The sequence below is a fragment of the Antechinus flavipes genome, chromosome 5 (genome assembly GCF_016432865.1).
Source record: "Antechinus flavipes isolate AdamAnt ecotype Samford, QLD, Australia chromosome 5, AdamAnt_v2, whole genome shotgun sequence".
Lineage (NCBI taxonomy): Eukaryota > Metazoa > Chordata > Mammalia > Dasyuromorphia > Dasyuridae > Antechinus > Antechinus flavipes.
Window position 1 is genome coordinate 51,111,380 of NC_067402.1, and position 15,474 is coordinate 51,126,853.

General features: G+C 36.0%; 1 protein-coding gene across 1 annotated transcript in view; it reads right to left on the reverse strand.

The window, feature by feature from the left end:
- The window catches only part of FAM171A1 (family with sequence similarity 171 member A1), a 179,619-nt gene that overhangs the window by 81,415 nt on the left and 82,730 nt on the right, over positions 1–15,474 (reverse strand). The window contains exon 2 of the mRNA XM_051963058.1: positions 209–436. Within this exon, the coding sequence (XP_051819018.1) occupies positions 209–436 (228 nt within the window). The remainder of the gene's footprint in view (positions 1–208; positions 437–15,474) is intronic.

Here is a 15,474-nt window from a genome sequence, read left to right on the forward strand (position 1 = left end):
TTGGGATTCTATTGGTAGGACCAACACAATCCACTGTCACCTCCACAAATGATGAAACTTAAACCAGACGAGGACTTTAATGGAGAACAGAGCACTAAGCCCTGGTAAACATAAAGTGATAAAGGTTGGTTGATGAGAATTTGACTTCTTATTGAATACAAATGGAATACTTTAAACATTATGCAGAATAAAGTGAAACTTAACTTACCGGGCAAGCGTATGGGTTTCCATGGCGCAGAATTTGGTACATATGCAGGCTTACTGGCCGTGACAATCAGCTGACTGCCCAACTGATACTGAAACTTGATAAAAGCTGTGCCGTCCGCTCCCGATGTTCCAGAGGCGATGGAGACCTGGTTGGTAAATATCTCGATGAAGGCTTCGTTGACTGGCTGATGGGTGCTGGCGTCGCTGATGTGGACCTTCAGCGTCACTTCTGGAGGAGAAAACATGTGTGTTATTTCTCTTGAGGAAACTTCTATGGTGATTATGACACAGTGCATGATGTTGAAAATAACATCGGAAAGAAAGTTTTGCAACCATCTAGGAAATGTAAGCTAGCAAATCTTTTCCTTCTGAAGCTTCCCCTTCCTCTGCCAAGTTCTCTCCTCTGCCAATTTTCTTCCCACAAGTCAACAAGGCCTTCCCATGGTCTCTATTATTGTCAGAAATCATCTTTACCAATATCACCCTTTCCACTCTCACCAAAAGCAGTGATTGCTTTAAGAGTGAATACACTACACACCATCTGCTGTACTTCCCAGCAGGGTCTCCAATATATTGCCAATAGGGAAAAGTTGGCCAGGAGCATTAGCCAAAATTTATTCTGCTAGAGAAGGGTCCAGAGTGGCTCTTAAGATTCTAAGCTACTTTCTTCAATGGCCTTGCTAAAGAGGGATTTAAGGTATCTAGGATCCTTGTTTTAATGACCTTGAAGACCATACTGAAAAACAATTAAATATGTTTTCATATTTTATGAAATAAAATTTAATAATTTTATTATAAAATTAAAAATGAAATAATAAATTTCATATTTCTCAAAATAATTAAGGATTCATGGAAGTAATACTCATGATTGGTACCTCCAAAATTAAAATGCCATTATTACCTAAATAAATTTATAGATAGTACAACCCCAAATTATCAAGAATTAGTTTTATAAAGCTAGACAAAATAAAAACTAAATCCATTTGGAGGAATGAAAGATCTAAAATCTCAAGACAAAGAATGAAAAAGAAATGAAACCTCAGACCTCAGAGTATATTGTCAAATAAAACTACTTGGGGCTAACTAAAAAAATAGAAAGGCAGCTCAACAGAAGAGACTAGGTTAAAAAAAAAAGAATCAGAAACATATGAACAATTACTCAATGCTCAATAAACACAAAAATATATATTACTTGGAAATGAATTCTTTATTGGAAAAGGACTGCTTGAAGAAAAGAATAGATTCTTGCCATATACCACAATAATGCCTGAAATACACACACACACACACACACACACAAATAAAAAAATAAATACTGCAATATGGCCTGAATGTTAAAAGTTGGGCAAAACAAACTTATAAGAGAACTAGATCAGTTTACCTATGGGGGAAGAATTCTTAAACAAACAAGAGAAAAGATTGATCATAAAAGATAGAATAAGTAGGTCAGATTACATGAAATTTAAAATCTTTTACATGAACAAAAATCAATTCAGTTAAAGAGGCTATCAACTAGATGGGAAAATCTTAGAATCAAATATATTCAAGATGGGAACAAGTACAAACATATGACCAAGAACCACCTTTCTAGTGGACAAGTGATCAAAAGATATGAAAAAAGAAATGAAAGGAAAAAAGCATTTATTAAATGACTCCTATGTGCCAGATTATACTAAGTGATTTATAAATATTTCATTTGATCCTCACAATAACCCTATGAGGTAAGTGTCATTATTATTCCCATTTTACACTTGAGAAAACTGAGGCAGACAGAGACTTGTCCAGGATGATAAAGCTAAATGTCTGATGCAGGATTTCAATTAAAATTTCTAGTTCTTTCTAGTTTCTGTGGCCTGTGCTCTAGTCACGATTTCAACTAGCTGCTTCTAATGAATAAAGGGTTCTCAAAATAAAAACTGTTAACTAGCAACAATCCTATGGGCAGCTAGATAGCACAAGTTCCCAAGAAATGAAAAATGGGCTCATATTTATTTAACACTTTAAAATAAGTAGAGTGCCTTTCTCACCTCATAACAATCCTGGAAAAAAGCAGGAAGGAAAAAACATTTCTGAAGTAATCATTTTTATTTTGCAGATAAGGAAATGGTGGCTCAGAGACTTTCAAGGATTCACCCACTATCACAGAGCTAGTAAATGTAAAAACTGAAATTCTAGCCCAGGTTATGATTCTAAAAATAATTCTTTTTCTTCTTAAACTACACTGGTAGTGGTAGGTGATGAGAATTGTGACCAAATGTCTATACCAAATGATTATAACTGAGGTATATGAACAGTAGATTAAATTTGGAACCAAGAAGACAATATTCCAATCTTTCCTCAGACACTCCCTATGTGATTTTAGGCTTTTGGGTTAACTCTCTCAGTTTCAGTTTATTCATCTGTAAAATAATACCTCCTAAGATCTCTTCCAGGTCTAAAGATAGATCCTATGGTAAAGTTAGACAATGTACAAAGGACAGATCAAAAAGCCTGAGAAAAAGGAGGAAGTACAGAAGTGTAATGAAGCCACATCCATACCAAGTTTTGAGAATCACCTCATTTTTCCTTCCATTAAGTCAGTTCCCCTTGAGGGTGAATCTCCATCAATCCTTGGAGGGTTCACCTGACACAATCCACTCTCACCCTCCCCACTTCTACCACAGGCAGTAAGTACATGGTTCCAATCTCTGGTTCCCAAAGCTATTTGATGTTTTTGAGATGTAGAGGTCACACTACAAGAGACTTCAGAGTGGGTTTAAAAGGGATATAGTTGGGTTGTTTCTATGAAGTACATAAGTAATTTACCCAAAACTATGTCCAAGCAAGTAACGTGAAGGATGAAGAATGCTGCTTCTCCAAAAAGCTAAAAGCATTAGAGGACTTTAAGTCCATCCAAAACCTGGCAAGAGCACAAACCAAGTCATATCTATCTCAAGGACATCCTGGATGAAACAGACTCGAGGGCCCAAAACAGAAGTAAAATGGGAGAGAGTTGCCACTGCTTCTCCCATAATCTCCTTCCATCATCAGTGACAGTAAGCACCTCATTTGGTCTCTCCAACTCTGTTTTCACTGAGTCAAATGAGAAAGTAGAAATGCCATTTAGGAAAAGAAAGTCAGGAAGGACAACTAGATCAGATCGTGTACACAGTAGGACAATCTATGTTAAGGGTGAAAGAATCTTAGGAGCATGGAAGGGTCTGTTTAGATCAGGGCTTCTTAAACTTTTCCCACTGCTGACTCCTTTTTTGCTCAAGAAATTTTTACATGGTTCTGAGGACATGGGTATATAAAAGAGGTATACGAATCAAAAGTTTACTGATAAATCATAATTTTACGACTGTCACATTAGCTTATGAGACCCCATATGGGGTTGTGAACCAGAGTTTAAGAAGCTGGGTTTTAGATAATGTGTCATGTATCCAAATGAATGGAATAGGAGAATCAAAGGCAATAGGGGTACTCAAAAGGCGGCAATCGAGAGGATAATAATAACTAAGTTACCCATATGCTAATTTCTTCATCTTTGTAAAATCTTATGAAACAATCTACATTTAATAGCTACTATTTATATAGTTCTTTAATGTTCATAAAGCAATCGCCACAATCTTATTTGGCACTTCTTGTAAGGGGGTGGTATTATCATGCTCATTTTACAGATGAGGTAAACTGAGACTGACAGAGGTTAAAGGTCTTGCTCAAAGTCATATTTAGAAAACTCTGAGGCAGGATTAGATAAAATTCATTTTCCAAACTCCAAGGCTGATCTATTAAAAACACTCTTAAAAATATGAGGTGGAATAGTAAGTGGCAGAAGTAAAACAGGAAGGAAATCATGGGATTTAGAGTCAGAAGACTAGAGATAGAGCATTAATGTTAAGAAAAGCATGGGATGGAGAGTCATATGATGACAGACTGAGAGCTAGAATAAACCTTGGAGATCACTTGGTCTTTTTTGTTGTTTAGGCATTTTTTCAGCATGTCCAACTCTTTGTGACCCCATCTGGGTTTTTTTTTTTTGACAAGGATACCGGAGTTGTTTGCCATCCCCATCTTTTACAGATGAGGAAACTGAGGCAAACAGGGTTAAGTCATGTGCCCAGGGGTCATACACTAGGAAGTGTCCAAGGTCAAATTTGAACGCAAGAAAATGAGAATTCTTGAATTCAAACCCAGAACTCTATGCACTATGATGCCCTGTGGTGAATGACTCAAGGTGACAGAGGCATTAAATGGTAGAACTGGGATCTGAACTCTGTGTAATCCTAAGTTCAGGACTTTTCCAATAGTATCATGTTGTCTCTCAGAAGCCTTAGGTCTGAATCCTAGTATTGCCTTATAATTATCTATGGCCTTAATTAGGCAAGTCATCCTTTACCTTCACACCTAGAAAAAGAGTAGCAGATAAGCGTGCTGGTCCTGGAATTAAGAAGACCTGAACTCAAATCTCATCTCAGACTCTTAATAGCTATGTAATTCTGGGGAAGTCATTTAATTTGTCTGTCTCTGTTTCCTAAACTATAATATGAGGATAATGATAGCACTCACCTCTCAGGTCCTACATAAAATAACATTTGTAAAGTACTCAGTACACTGTTTGGTATATCATAGGCATTTAATAAATGCTTATTTCCTATTCCCTCCCCCTTTTCTTTCACCTTTCAGTTTTCTCATCTATAATGCATGAGGATAGAATAGACAACTAAATCTTTCTTGTTCTAAATATCACATTTTAGAAGACTTTCATAAATAAATTCCTACAGCAAATCATACTTTTAGAGTTAGAAAATTGACCAAAAAGTATAGTAAGCACTGTATACTAGAGATTGTTATATGTTAATTACAAGAAAACATTTGATTCAGTACAGCAAAATGTAGCTTTAAAAGGTTTTCCTCTAATACAAGTCTTTCATACATAAGTTAAAATCATACTTGATTCCTTGATAAATGTAACCACAGAGAAACCTATTTAACAACAGTCTGAATATTTTATATCTTAAGGGAAACATAAAATAGGAAAATATATGCCCACCCAAGGTTAGTACCACTCTCAAGGAGAATGCCCAGTTCAGGGTCAAAATGCAAGAGAAATTTCCTGTAGATAGTAAGATTATTCTTCTTAATAGAATATATTATGTTGAGAGCATTAAGCCTCAGAATATCAAAGGATCTCTTTAATGAGATCCATGATTATACAAAAGAGACTAGCAACTTTCCATAAGGAAAAACTAAATACCTATTGCACTGGCTATGAAAAGCAGCTGGATGCTCAGTGCATCAAATAAGTACATTCATTCATAAATCATGAACAGACTCTCAAGTTGGACAATGAGTCTAGCCTAAAATTGAGGAGGAAGAAGAAAGCAGGTTAGATTACATATAAAAAATTGCACCAAACTTCAAATGGTTCCAAACTAGTCCACAATACAAAGCTACCTCTTTAACACAAATGTTTTTCTGGGAATGGTATATGGTTAGAAATCTTGATCTATGAATGTCAAAGTTGTAGGTGACTTGAAATCAAGGGATGCCTCATGGGTGAAAAGAGACTGTAACTTATTTCCATAGATGACATCTTTGTAAGTGGAATAAGAGATCTATCATCCAGAAAATGTATGATTAGAAATGGAAGTGAGTCAATCCTTTAAAAGAATGAGAGATGACAGATGGACAGCTCAAAACCTGTTCTGGCAGCTATAAAACATATAAATACCTAAACAAAGGCCCCTACCATGTTCAATAGATATTCCATGATAAGTTGATGGGAAAAGATGCACAAGAATTGCATAGAACAGCTTGGAACAACTGCAATCCATTGCAATTAAAGGATTAAAGAAATGATTATCAATTTTAAAAAGGAATTTATAAATTACCTAATCCAAAGTTGTCCAAGATCACTAAGAAAGTAGATAATAGAATTGAGATGAAAACCTATGTCTTTTGGCACTAAATCTAATATTTTCCCACTATACTGCACTGTCTCAACATGGAAATACCCACATCAAAAGGACCATAGATCCACTGGAATAAAAAGCTGAATCTCAATAAATATCTCACATACTTAAATGGATCATGTTGCATCTTGTAACATCCATTGCTTTCTAATAAGACTGCCACATTTCTCTACCCCTCCTTACTTAGATAGTCATGTATATGAATACATAGTAATTTAAAATAGAAAACAAAATGATGCTGAAAATTAAAAGTGAACAATAATTAGGAAAGCAAAAGATGAAAGAAATAAGTGCAACAAAAATCAAGGATTTGACATTAACAAAGTAAGCTCTATTAATTTATTTCAACAATCTCAATCACCATATTACAGACAAGAAGATAAATTTCATATACATCTATATATTATAAAGCAATCACCCCTCCTCCTGGAAGATATGTAAATTAAATCAGCTTTTATAACTGTAGACATAGCAGAGAAGGTGACTTTTATGGGGCAAGTGGGTGGGTGGCTTTTTACAAGAGTTCCCTGATGATTTATGAAATTTTATGGTAATGTAACATTTACTAATACTTAGTATTACAAGTTTTCTGCTATCACATCACTGGCTGAGAAATAGTTGCTAAAGAGGCTGGGATTTGGAAAGAGCTATTGGGTTTGTAAATTAGCAATGGAAAGAATGAGTTCTTTTGTGTTCAATGTCCTAGATTCAGTACTTGAATGTCTTCTCAGATATTAAATGAATCCTAAGAAATGGACCAATCAACTTTTATTTCATGCTTTTAAGTCATTAGTAGAGCTCAAGGAGAAAAATTCCAACCTTGCCCACTTAGCCAAATCTGTATTTAAAAACATCAGCTCAAGTTCTAAAAATATAAAAATATTCTTATTTTTAGTCACCAAGGCAAATTTCTGTTTTGCTAATTTGTGTATTCTTGACCTTTCTGATGCTCTTTAGATGTATAGCAATGTAGTCTAAAAAGACCCTCTCAGGTGTTTCATAAAATCACAGAATATTAGGTTAAAAAGAGGTCATTTACAAAAGAACTGGAAGGATCATAAAGACAAAATGATTTATTCAAGATCATTGAATCACAGAATTACTTATGAGGATCTTTAAAAATCATCTAGTCCAATTCACACTTGAAAAACAAAAAAATGCCCCAAAACATATTAGCATCCAGACATTGATTAAAAATTTCTAGTTTAAAGCAATTAAGTGGCGCCAGTGGATACAGCACTGGTCCTGGGGTCAGGAGGACCTGAGTTCAAATTCAGTTACAATCTGTGTGACCTTAGTCAAGTCACTTGCCTCAAGGATGGGAGGGGGGTATTTCTAGTGCTGGGAAACCCACTACCTTCAAAGGCACTATGGTATACTTTGGAATAGTGTTATTAGAAAGTTAAGTGTTAAGTCTATATTTGCCTTTCTGTAGCACCTTATCTTAGTGCCTAGTTGAGCACTTCTGAGGTTGGGTTTAAAAAAAAAGTCACATTTCCACTCCCTCAATGCCCCTTTTATATACAGTTTTCCTCCATTAGATTACAAGCTCCTTGGGGGTATAGCCTGTCTTTCTTTTTTCATATCTGTATCTTTACTGACTCTTCCTTCTTACACATGACAAAGATGCTCTGTAATATTTGAAAAGAAAAAAAGTCCTAGATCTCCTCAGATTTTTTCCCCTCAGTTTCTTTGAAGAACCCTCTCCTATATTTCTAGGACGTTCAATATCCTGGAGACCTTCTTCGGGATATTCTATTTAAGCTTATCAAGTCCTTTTAAAATGTGGTGCCCACACTGAAGCAAATAAAAACCAAGGAGATCAAAATCATTGGACTGCAGATGTAAGAAGATTGGAAGGGTTAGAAGGGGTCCAGTTAGGAATGGCTTCGAGTGCCAAACACAGGATTTTACATTTGCTCTTGGAAGTGCTAGAGTCATTTGAATTTACTGAATGTGGAAGATGGGGGAAGACAGGCAGCTATGCTCAGACCTATACTTTAGGATTTATTTGACGACTGAGCAGAGGATGGATTGTAGTAGGGAAGGCTGGGAAAATAGCCACCAGCTACTCTAATAGTCCAAGTGTGAGGTGATGAGAGCCTGCATTAGACTGCTGGCAAGTCACAGGGGAGAAGGGGAATTGAGGAAAAACGTTTCAAAAGTAGAATCAATAGGAGATTAGAAATCAGACTAGATATTAGATCTAGAAGGGAGAAAATGAGAAATTGAGTATGATACTGAGCTTTCAAGACTGGGTAATTAGGAGGTTAGAGGTATCGCTGATAGTAACAACAAAATTTGGAAGAGGGGAGAAAAGAGAAAACATGATGAGTTCCATTTTGGACATGATGAGTTCAAGATGGGTCTGGGACATCTACTATGAAATATCCAATAAATCTGTGGAGATGTGAAGCTGGAGGTCAAGAGATAAGTTAGGGAGTGGACAAATAAATGGGATTAGCACAGACAGGATAAGAAAAATCAATGGAGCTGATGAGATTTCCAAATGAAATAATATAGAGGGGAAAAAGAGGACCAAAAACAGGGCCTGGGGAATCCCCATTGTTAGCTAGCTGGTCATTTGGATGAGACCCTCAATCTCTCAGTGGATAGGGTACTGGGTGTAGAATCAGGAAGACTCAAGTTCAATTCTAGCCTCAGATACTCACTAGCTGTGTGACTCTGGACATTTAACATTTGTTTGCCTTCATCCACTACAGAAAGAAATAGAAAAGCACTCCATCTTTGCCAAGAAAATGCCCAGGGCAATACGGGGGTGTTATGGTTCACAGGGTGACAAAGAGTCAGACACGGGTGAACAAAAACAACTGTATGGATGAAAATCTAACAAGAGAATGAGAGAAGACATTTTAGAGAAAAAAAACTATTAACAAAGACAAAATGGTTGGGAGGGAAAAATGAGAACTGTAAGAGACAGTAAAAAAGAACAAACAATATGAGAGCAGAGTATATAAATGTAGGGTAGTAACAAAACAAGTTTTGTTAGGCAGAGTAAGATTAGTCAAAAAAGGTGCTACTAATAAAATAAGATTTGACATGATAGTAAATAAGGAATAATTAAGGGCTTGAGTACAAAGAAAGTTCATAAAGGATACCAAAAAGAGATATCTAATAATTTCTAGGAGAAAGTAACTAGGAAAGAATTCCTTCTGGTCATTAAAAAGTAATACTATCTGCTTGCAACTACTTTAGGGGAGGCTGGAAATTATGATCAGCTTGTAGGAAAACAGATAATGGCAAAGTATAAAATCCTCATAAAACTCAGGTTCTAGTCTGTTCTGACCATATCTCTTTTATTTGCTTCTTGAGAAATGCTTTGAGGATGGTATTAAGTCTAGCTTTGATCTGGATATTGCTTTGTATTGCTAATTTCCCAGTTTAGTGCCCTATTTCCTTAGCAACTGAATCCAGCTTTAAATACCTACATCATACTTTGAGTCTTTTCCTGAATTCTTTTTGGATATTATTTCCCTACTGCTCCACCTGGGGAACTTTCCAATGAACTCCTTAATACCTGTGAACTACTTCCACCTCAGTCTCTGGAAGGAACAGTACAAAGAGGTGCGTAAATACTTGTGACCTCAAAGTTTATACCAATGTATGGCATGAGGGTAATAGAACAAACCTGAGATGTCTATGTAAAAAGATAGAATAATCCCAGAATCCCAGGAGCATAGTTGATCCCTTGTGAGATGAGATTCATTCCTGAAACATGGTAACCTTGTTCAAAAGAAATAAAGTAGCTAGAAGCTACTGAGTAATATAGTACCATATTTTAAAAAGAGATAGGTCTATAAAAATTCACAAATCTGAGAAGGGAAGAATGATGGAGACAATATGGATGAGTATAAAAGGACAGAGAAAACTGACATGACATCTTTATGGAATATTATTATAGTTGCTGTTCTCTCATTTTTCAGTCTTTCCTGACTTTTTATGACCCTTTTGGAACCTTCTTGGCAAAGACACTGAAGTGGTTTGTCATTTGCTTCTCTAGTTCATTTTACAGATGAAGAAATAGAGGCAAACAGAATTTAGTGACTTGCCCCAAATCACACAACTAGTAAATATTTGAGCCCAGATTTGATCTCACAAGCAAGCTCAGCACTCTATCCACTATGCTATATATTACAGTCTACCTGATCAGATGCAGAAAAGAAATGATTAGTTTTGAGCACAAAGATAATGGCACAAAAGTAAGACAATATAGGGGGGCTAGAGGAGAACTTTTCTAAGCAAATATTTGGTAGAGGCATACTTTTCCGAAAAACTGAACATCTAATACTTTTTGATCTTGCTTTGTTAACCAATGTAATCTTTCAGTAGGTAAAGGAAATGACAAGGGTGATGCTCTTCTAGACATGATTCTGACCAAAAAAGGACAAAATGGCATGAACCTTGGAAGAAAGATGCTATATTATTATCGAATTCATGAGAGCTAAGAGCAGGAACTCTCAATATAGTCTGATATTTACCCCAGATTTCAAGAAGTTCTAAGAAAAGAGAACTTTGATTCCATAGCCTAAGAACCTAAAAAGAAAACCCATTTAAGAAACCCTCAGGAATGAAATTCTGACCAAGTAATTGCAAATGATAACAAGGAGGGGAAAATAGGGAATGATTATAAAGTGGTCACACAAGGAGCTCTGTGGTGAACTCAGATTTTCAAAAGATTTATAAGTGATGGAAGTAAAGGCTTATAAGTGAGTAAAACATCAAAACAAAAGTAACATTCTCTAAGTGTCAGGAAGGCAAATACTTTTAAAGCTCAGTTTAGAAAGGAAGGAGTTTTGGAATGGGCAGAATGTTGCTAATGCAGTTGAAATTATTCAATTCAGTCTATGTCTGTTTTCTCTATCAAAGGAGATATCATCCTTCCTACTGAGAATGATAGGAAAAATGATTAAGAAGGAAAACAACAAATTATCCTAAGGAAGTTCAAGTCATTCAGTCTAATAAATTCTATTTCAGGGGCTGAAAGGTCATACAAATAAAATTGCTGAGTTGCTTTTAAGGATCTCTGTGGAATCAGAGAGAATTCAGAATGAACAAAATCCCCTTCAGACCCTTTGAAGAGTGTAAGTAATTTAGATACAGAGATGAGAAAGCTCAATATTGGGAGCGACTTCGGAACAATTAGAACTCCCATTTTGGGGTCCCACTATCCTCAGTGGTGGCTTCCTCAGGATCTCATTACATCTAGACCTTGGTTCTAGCCAGGATTCACTTCACTATTACTAGCTGCCAAGCCACAAAGAAACCAAGTCTTAGAGACCTTCACCCTTATATTCCCAGAATTCCCACCTGCTGACATTACTATCTAGATCATCTACATATCTTGGCCTGGATTCTCCAGTCTCCATGTCTCTCTCCTCTCTCATATCCCCATCTTCTTCTCTCTCTCCTTTTGGAACCAAAACCAAATTAACTCTGATACTGTTCCAGGGAAGTGTGTGCCAATTTATTCCTTTACATCCTCCCTTGCCACCCCTCTAATTTCCAAACAAATATATTCTTCCCTGACCAGTGAGTCTCCATTTTTGTCTCTCTCGATGAGAATTATCTACTTCTTGAGGACATGGACTTTTCACTTTTATATTTGTATTCCTAGCATTTGGCACAGAGAAAGCACTTAATAATGTTTTTTTTTTAATTCATTAATTTTCTCAGCTGTCTAAAAATAAAATGGGGTGTCTCATGAGGCAGTGAATTCCTTGTCACTGAAAGTATTTAATCTAGATAACTCCTTGTGGATATGCATATCAGATAGGCATTAAGTAAATGACCCTTGAGATCATATTTCAAAACCATCATTTTATAGATAAAGAAGTTGTGAGGGGTAGAGAGGTTAAATGACTTAATGAATCTCACACCATTACCTGGAAGCAAAACTAGAAAGAAACCCCCCCCACAATATTTAATACACAATCAACATTGGTAGCTTCTTAAGACTTAGGCAAAGGCATAAAAGATCTCTGAATATTAGTATCTGGCTCTGCATTCACAAAATGATGCTAAGTAAGGAGAGAAGATTCACTAGCAGTAGTATTAAAATTTCAGGAAGGGTGGGGCCTGTAGACAGAGCACTAGCCCTAAAGTCAGGGAAATCGGGTTTAAATCTGGCCTCAGACACTTTCTAGCTGTGTGACCCTGAGCAAGTCACTTGACCCCAATTGCCTCAGGGGGAAAAAAACCCAAACAATTTCAGGAAAGGAAGGATGGATAGAGAAAAAAGAGAAAGAAAGAAAAGGTAGAGTGAAATCTTTTTTCCTCTCGTAGATATCAGAAACTTTTCTGGAGAAATACAGATTCCATAACTGATAGAGATCATCATCTCTGTCACTTGTTAATTTGGCAAAACAAGGCAAAACCTTGATATCGATTAGATGGTTTTTTTGATGTTCTTACCAGTTCTAGAATTATGATCCAATAACTTTGATGCAGATAAGTCTAAGAATTGAGAACATATCACCAAGATATATTAAACCAATCTTGCACCATGGGGCCATGAAAAAAGAACATAGGAAGTTTTTCACCCATGATCCTTTCTTCTTGCACAAATTTGGACAAGCATGGCTATGCTGGCTCAGACTACTCCACTTTCAGCAGTGCAGAGAGCATCTGTTTTGTGGGCAGAAACTAGACATTATCTTTTAGTCAAACATCATCTTTTAGTAATTTCCTTTCCATCTCCCACAAATTCAGATTTAAAATGGAACAAGGTTGTTTCAAATTGTTGGCTTGGATAGATGCGTTGCCAAGCAGTAATGGACATACAAGATGGTGACAAGGGGAAATTATTGGCACACAGGTTACATAATTACAGCCAAAAAAATGCCTTTTGCACCATGCAGATATATGGCAAAATTTATTTAAATGGTGGGAAGAAAATATCAGGCTTACTTTATTTTTTAATTTTCCTTTTCTCAGTCTCAAATAATATCCTAAACTATTCTTTCTGTTGGTGCCCTGCAGTAAACAAAATACAATTAACAGTAACTGAAAATCACATTTACACTATTTTATATTCAAATCTCCAAAGCAGCTCCTCTTTCCCTTTAGCAGAGAGCATCTGTAGGAAGTCCAACTCTTGGTTTATTATTTCTCACCTAGTGGGATCTGGAGACATTTCTAGAATCAGACTTTTACAATGGCAACTTTCACCTATCCCTTGAGCATACCATTTTAATTTGCTGTCAAATCCACTTCAATGAACCATAACCTCTAGCTTGGATGGGAAAAAATGACGCTAACAGGTCTGGTATTTTTTCCCTATGAAACTTTTAGCTTACTTTCCCCAATTTTTGTTCCCTTTTTGTTCTTTAAATTTTCAGATGTTATTGAACTCTGTTCTGGGACTTAAAGAAACTTACTCTTTTTTTTTTTTTTTTGATTTTCAGAGCTGTAGTTTCCAGAAGGAAAGAACCCCAACAATAAACAATAAAAACCACAACCCAATAATTGCACAGCAGGTAATAAGAGACACTGCTAGACATGTCCATTTTGGCCAAACAGATTAAGGGGAAATCTTTCCAAGCTGCCTGATACTTCTGTTTACCATCAGGAAAAGCAGCTGAAAAGGAAGTCACAATACTTATCATCAAGCACTGTGATTAACTAAGTTTAATCCCCAAAGCACAGAATTACAATGGCTCTATATAGCCATAAACCAAATGACAAAGATACCTTGACTTTCCTAAAATATTTATTAAATAAAGGGCTTATTAAACTATTTTACTAATAGGGCAAAGATCCTTGGTGTGCAATATTTCATTTCTCTTTTAATGGATGTTAAGATTTCCAATATCAGAGTATTTGCAAGCATCTTTATATACAGCATCATAAGCAGACATGTATCCATGTCAAGAAATAGTTTTCAATTCCCTCTTTTCTTATCTTACAAAAGACAATGATTTAGTTTTTCCTTGTAATTTGGCATAATTAGGACACATCTTAGGCTATCTGAGTTTTTCTTTCATTTCCCCAATCTACAATCTCAGACAGCATTTGTAACATTCAATTTTTATGATCTCTGAAAAAATGAAATGAATATCATGTTCTCACACTCTTTAGATAAATTGAAGTTAAAAAGCCCCCTAGTACACCCTGCCCCCAGAAATGAAGAGCCAGGGATATGGTTCAATAACTATCTGCAGTTAGCTGCACTTCTTCCAAAATAGCCAATTTCCAGTGCCACTAAATGCTTGGCAATCCTCCCAATGCTTAATTTCTCAAGCCTCTTTGATGGGGTGTTTTGCTGATTTTTTTCCCCCTACAAAGACCAAGAATACAGTTAGTGTTCTGAAGTGTACACTCTCCTCTTAATGCTGACAGCAATAAATATGTCAGACCAGGGCATAATCTTTGTTCCCAGCTGACTCCCAGAAGTTTTCCTCTACTCACATACCTTCATGTTGGAACCCATTGTAATGCTGCCCTCTGAAATAGATGTCTTAAGAGTTTTTCTCCCTTGCTTTTAAATATAAAATTTCACCAAATCCTTAGTGCAGTTTTAATAGCTTAAAATTGAATCAAAAACTTGGGGAAACCTTTTCTATTTTCCTTGATTTTCAGCTATAGCTTCTGATCTATAGACATACCTTTGAATCTTTTTGGATATTCTCACTGATTTTTTTTTTTAAATGCAAGTGATTATGTTGCCGTGAGAGCCCCTGAGAAGTGAGAATATCATTCTGTGCTTTTTTCCCCCCAATCTCTAGGAACTGAGTCATAAACGAAACTCTGTAATAAGATGTGACAGACTCCTCACTTAAAGTTTCAGTCTGGAATAAGGAAAATAAGTCTGTGAGTTAAAAAATGCCTACTCTTTACACAATCTTTGTTTATTTAAGTAATACTATTGACCCACCATTATCAGGACATGTGCTAGAATCAGAATTTTATGACTTAGACTAATGCAGCTCTGCTTCCTACGTAATATTCCTCTATGATATCCCTAGCAAGTGGAAGCCCCTTCTTGAGCACTGCCTTATGAGACAATTTATTCCCAATTTATGTGGCTTTAAACTACTAGCAAATTCTTTTCTTTCTTTTTTTGTACTTCTAATAGTATTTTATTTTCTTTCCAATTATACACAATTTTCAACATTCACCTTTACAAGATTTTGAGCCCCCAATTTTTCTCCCTCTTTCCCTGCCCTTCCCCATCCTCAGGATAGCAAGCAATCTTATCTAAATTGAATCTTCTACATTGGCTATTCACCAGTTGAAGAGAGTATCATACATGTACAATAATAAGAATCATATTTGCACATTAAGCATGTTATAA